Consider the following 6130-nt stretch of genomic DNA (forward strand, 5'->3'; position numbering starts at 1 on the left):
AATAATTGAATTTAAAATAACATATATATATCTCAAAAATAAATTTAACCTCAATAAACACCAAATCTCAAAACAAATACAAACAGTCATACATTATCATTATCATGTTACATTCATCAAAAGAACTACGAATCTCCAACATTCAAAGTTTTAAATTATTCATACAAAATACAATTTTATATTGACTTTTGTGTAGAATATTTGTATTTATAGTAACTATTAGGAGTGAATATTGCTCAACCCATAAATCGAATTACATTAACGTACTAACAAATGTATGGATGAATCTCTTGTTTCAATGTATAAAAGAAAATAAATATTGTTTATGTGTAATGTCCCATCTACATTGAATTATTTATAACTTAAACTATGTAGATTGAGATACCTTTTGTGTTCTTCAACAATTACATGCTTGCCCCTTTTCCATTTATAGAGATTGTTTCTTTGTGTTTTTATAATAGCTGTCAAAGTACTTTTTCGAACGTTATAAAGTACGTCAACTCCATTCATTTGAAGTTATATTGACGAGTGAAATGAGATCAAAACCACATTGCATTTACCTATAATTATTTGTGTGTGAGGCGTGAACAATTTGAAACGGTAAGCATAAATAGTAAATATTTTGTAACCAATAATAAACCTGATAACAAAAAGTTATTTGAAATAGTAATCTTGTAGTTAATTATAGATTATAATAAGAGGTTGTTGAAAATATAACAACTAAATTAAAAAACATTAGCATATGTAACATTTTCTTAAAAGTTCCAAATATAACAAAATCTGTTAAAGTGATAGAAGTATATAACTGATAGACCATGTTACACATATTGATTTATCACTAATGAATCAATGATTTTGTCATATTTGTAATTTCTTAAATATATTGTTATAAATTTAATTATTATTTTTAGTATTGATGTCCATTATTATAATCACCTTTGTAATAATTTGAAACATCAACCCGGCCCAAACGAACCCTAAAACTTAGGATTTCATCATATATATATATATATATATAACTTACATCCAATAGATCAATTGGTTTTAAAGAATTTCAAATTTGTCATAGGTACAAAATTGAAAGCTTCATCATTAGGCACAAAACTTAAGTAGTAAATATTAGCTTCCAAAACTAAATAAACACAAACTCAAACTTCAAATTTCAAAAAGACAATTGCAAATAGTTACCAACTTTTAGGTTTATAAATGTATAACATTTTAAAATTTTTCAAAATATAGCAAACCATAGGCTTCTACTAACTAATGGTGCATCTAAATTTTGCTAAATTGGTAAATTTATGTTTATATTGTATTATATTTACTGATATTTGTTTATATTGTATTATATTTACTAATATTTTGGATGTGAATCGGTTGTATTTAAAAACATATTTTAGATTCAAAATGTTGATAACGATCTTGTAGTTTGACCTAATAATCAAAAGCATAATTTAGTTTCTGAATGGTCACTTGATAAAGAAAAACAATTTTTTTTTATATATATAAAAAAAGTAAAGAATAAAGTTAGAAATAAAAAAGAAGAAAAATCACATGAGAAGGACCAATTTTGTTTTGAAGTTACTAAAAAAGGAGAGCATGAAGTGTTTGGTATTTTTGAATGAACCAAATGGAAGAAGGATGCTGGGGTTTCCATTAATGATTTTATCTCTCAATCCTTCTTTTATATATTTCAACTATAATCATAGCCCACAAAATTTGAAGCCCCAAAAGAAGCTTTATGGCAACCCAAAATTAAAAGCTTCTGAACCAAATATACATATCAATTAATAGCCCTCCATTGAAACTTGTATTGAAGTTCATATATGAAACAAGAAAGTTATAAAAGATGGTAATATGAAGTTCTGAAACTGTTTGTGGAAGGCTCTTTCATTTATTCACAACTGATACAAACCATTGATCTCCAATAACCCCACCAACTAACTATATATATATATATAAAGAACCATAATTCTCTGAATGGGATTTATAACTCAGAAAGGAAGAAAATAATATTACACTATTACCATCACACCCAAAAAGCTAAGGTTTCTTCTTCTTCTTCTTCTTCTTCTTTGAAATGGGCAAAAGTTAAGAGAGAAAAAAAGAAAAGAAAAGAAAAAGGGAAGTCTTTGCAATAAACAGTGTTCAAACTGCCATTTCCATCATCATGATGGCACGCACGGTTTCAAGAACAAAAACAACACAGCCTTATTACAACACTAAAACCGTCTTTCTCTGTCTTGTTCTCGTCCTCGTCCTTGTCATTCGTTTTTTCTTTCTTTCTTTCTGTCTGTCTTTGTTTATATTTTGATGATACCACCACAACAAAATGACATTTCCAAACACAAATTTTCATCCTAACCGCAGATTTTGTAACACCTTCAATTCTATTAACAGGTACGTGGAAAAGTGGAAAGAACAAATGAGAGAGAGAGATTGTTGTTGACTTGTTGTATGTACATCCCCATAAGCTCTATGAATCGATCAAGGACTACGAATCCAACGGTACGACGCTCTCTGGAAAATCAGTTCTTGGTCCTGCTAGGGAGTAGTATGCAAGTATATGAGCAGGGTGTTCAGCCACCACCATCTCCCCAACTTGATCAGGCACAACAACTCGTCTTGATGGAATCAATTCGATGTTCCAGTACCGGCGAGCCATTGCAAGAAGATCGCGGCCTGAAGAGGATCCTCTGTAGCCTTGAACCCATAGGTACCTGAGGGAGGTTAGGTTCAACACGGACTCTGCTAATGCTTGTTCACTAAAGCAACATCCTCTAACTTCAAGCTTCTGTAGACTAGGGCAGCCGCGAGAGAATTCCACTAGCCCAGCATCAGATTCCCCCACATAACCAAGAAGCATCCATCTCACATTTGGGCTATACCTTCCTATATAACCAAGACCAACGTCTGTCAATCCACCAGGTCGAAGATATAAAGCAAATCTCTTGAGCTTCTCAGAACACCCTCTCAATAGAGCTTGAACTCCATTGTCGAGTGGCAAATCCGTTATCCGTACTTCTCGATCCAGCAGGACAAGGCGAAAATCGCTTAGATTTTTCGAGTATGTGCCGATGCACTCGAGAGATGCATTAGTGATATCTGACACATATACAGCTAAGTATTCCAGTTCCAGACATCCCTGTGCCAAAGCAATCAACCCTCTTTGTGAAACAAGACCTTCCTCGTCTTCTAATCCCTGCTCATCTGCACCCCGCTCAATTCTAAGCCTTTTCAGTTTCTTGCAATGACGAGCAAGAACTTCTAATCCTCTATCTCCAATCACATTTCTAGTCTGCTCAGTTAATAATATCAAGCCTTCAATTAGCTGAATTACTATGAAAATTTTATAATGCATAATTATACCCAAAAAAGACCGAAAAAAAAAAAATCCTCCCATGAATCAATATCAATGCGAATGAAAGTACGAGAATAGAGGATAATAGCAGGGCAATCAGAAAGAAGGAACTCTGTAATATAACAACAGGGGTAAATGGATATGGGATCTCCCATCAGAGATTCCGAATCAAACCGAGAATTGAATGAAGCACTTCTAAGCAATGAGATCATAAAGTTTCATTAGATAAGCATACCTCAAGAATTTCTAAGTTGGGGCATCTCTGAATCAAAGTACAATGATCTTCAGTATGAAGCAGAGCATACAAAAGATCCAACTTCTTGAGAAGATTTGCAAAAGGGAAAACTATTGGCATTTCACTTCTTCCCATGTATGTAAGACCCAAATTACGCAGATTCTGAGGCAATGCTATACCTGCATACTTCTCTGGTTGGTCATTGAAGCCGAAGGAACCTCCACAAAATTCCTCCAAAGCACCAGCAGCACGAAAGAAGCCCACGAGATTAAGGATTTCACAATCACTAATTTTCACAGAAATTAAGGAACGACAGTTTCTGGCTATAAGTTCAAGATCTTCAAATCTAACTTGGGTAATTTCTGTCATGTAAAAATTTAACGTCTCAAGCGCTGTGTTGTTCCTAGCAAGTTCATGTAACCATTGACCATCTTTCTCCTGAATTGAGCTCTCTTCCAAAAACAATGTTTTTAAATTCCTGAAACGACAACCAATATTAAAGATGATAAAATCATCATGAGCAACGCCATTCAGATATCAGAACTCTTTTTTTTTTTTTGTTTTTTTTTCCAAAAAATTATTTTAAATGTAATTTCTACATGGGAAACATGCTGTTATTATTATTAGTTCACAGAATTACTAAATTTGCAATCTGACATAATTGCTGAAATTGCACTATCAATCCAAATTAAACTTCATTTAAGATAACTTAGAACAGTTTCCTTCTTTACCCACCAGTTCCCAAAATGTTAAACCTTCTTTAAGAATATTGTATGTTAGCGTATACTTTGACTCTGTTTCAGCTTCTTATTTCTTACGTTTAAAAAGTGCAGAAGCATCAGAAAATCATATCAATGAACCAGAAAAGGTATTAAAAAAAGCCGCACAATGACAAGAATGAAATAATAATAACAATGAACCAGAAAATGGAAAACCAAGAATCAAATCCAAAACATTAATTCGTTCTCTGTATCTCAAAATTTTTCAACGCCCAGAAATTTCATCTTAAACAAAACATCAAGTTACGAAATCAGATACCTGCAAGAGCGTCCAATATGGAATAATCCATCGGTGGAGAATCCAGAGCATTTATCGAGTTTAAGCGACACAAGAACACGGCCTCGTGCACTAGCAAGAAGCTCCAGATCCGAATCTACGACAATCATACGCCGGAAGTGAAGAGACTTTAAGCGATTGAAAGAACTAGCAATCTCCATTACCCATGGAGTAACATATCCTCCCCAATCCTCAGGTATTAAATTAAACATTGCAGCTCTCGGTTTACCCTTCAATTTCAAGGACTCAAGATGAATAAACCGTTGCCGTAGCCGTTCGGGTGTGGTGGTGTAGCAAAGAGCTATGGTAACATGATTACGAGTAAGCGCATCAAGCTCGTACCATCTATGGCAAACTTGAGAAATAGCGTTACGATCTCTCGGGTCCTGAATATAGGGCATTACACAGCCAAGAATCACATCCGGCATCCCCATATTTACTCTTCTACTGTCCCGTTCTTCCATAACTTCAATTAAACTGAAACAAAACACCCTCCAGTTCCTTCAACTCCAAATCGAATCACAAATCCAAAAGAAAACCTCAGAGTCCTCAGTTAATTATTAAAGATCCGTCTCAAACTTCAATTCTTACAGAAGTCAGTCCGGATAATTAACTTTCCTCAACAAACACAACATAATCCCCTCTCCCTCTTCCTCCCCATCTCTCTCTCTATCTCTCTCTCTATATGCGTGTGTGTGTGTGTGTATATATATATGTATATATATATATATATATATATATATATCTCCCAAAAAAATAAAAGAAGAAGAATAAGGTACGTGTAAAATAAATCTAGAAAACAGTTGGAAAATCCGTTATGAAAGTAAATAAATGAAGGAAAGTCCCCAGGTAGAGAAGAAACACGATCCAGAAGGAATAATTGAAGAAATCGGGGAATTGCAGTGAGGAAGAAGAAGGAGAGTAATAATCGGATCGAGAAGGAATCAGGGGATGATGGAGGTGGCGGGAGGCGGCGAAGTGAGAGAAAGAGAGGGTGAGAAGAAGGTAGGGAGGAAGAAGAGACGGCGGAGAGGGAGGAGGAGAATTGGAGAATTTTTGTGGAGTGGGGGATTGGATCAGACCTAGAAGCTAAAACTCGAAGACTTAACTAATATGCGCCTCAGAAAAAAGAAAAGAAAAGAAAGAAAGAAGAAGAAGAAAGAAAGAAAGAAAAAAAAGAAAAGAAGAAGAAATAGAGGGGTTTTTGGGAAAAGAAAAATGAAGAGAGGGGGAGGTGAGAATAGATAAAAGAAGAAACGACAAGAATATTAAGAACCAATAGGATTTAAGCGTTGGAAAAGCTGAGATGCGTAAGATGCTGATTAGTGGCTATTTTAATATGACGTGGCTTATTTCTATTGTTGCTTTAATGTATCCTCTCTGTACCTAATTATTGCTCCTTTTACTTCTCCTCAACCCTCAAACTTCAAATAAACCAATATCTTCATCTCTTTATTTATTTATTTATAATTTAATAATAT

The 6130-nt window shown here is 34.1% G+C and overlaps 1 protein-coding gene across 1 annotated transcript; it reads right to left on the reverse strand.

Moving 5' to 3' along the window:
• Positions 1–1855: 1855 nt before the first annotated feature.
• LOC101209478 (coronatine-insensitive protein 1) lies at positions 1856–5853 on the reverse strand. Its single transcript, XM_004150179.3, has 3 exons — positions 4632–5853; positions 3594–4071; positions 1856–3295 (listed from the first exon to the last, which is right to left on the reverse strand). Exons 1-3 carry the CDS (start codon positions 5111–5113, stop codon positions 2492–2494), a joined length of 1764 nt encoding a protein of 587 aa, XP_004150227.2. The 5' UTR covers positions 5114–5853; the 3' UTR covers positions 1856–2491.
• Positions 5854–6130: the final 277 nt, after the last annotated feature.

Source organism: Cucumis sativus, chromosome 5, assembly GCF_000004075.3.
Source record: "Cucumis sativus cultivar 9930 chromosome 5, Cucumber_9930_V3, whole genome shotgun sequence".
NCBI classification, from domain to species: Eukaryota; Viridiplantae; Streptophyta; class Magnoliopsida; order Cucurbitales; family Cucurbitaceae; genus Cucumis; species Cucumis sativus.

Coding starts and splice junctions, on each gene's coding strand:
- LOC101209478 (XM_004150179.3), bottom strand. CDS start 5,113: ATGGAAGAACGGGACAGTAGAAGAGTAAATATGGGGATGCCGGATGTG. Junction 4,072..4,631: donor CATATTGGACGCTCTTGCAG/GTATCTGATTTC, acceptor TTGTCGTTTCAG/GAATTTAAAAACATTGTTTT. Junction 3,296..3,593: donor CCAACTTAGAAATTCTTGAG/GTATGCTTATCT, acceptor TTAACTGAGCAG/ACTAGAAATGTGATTGGAGA.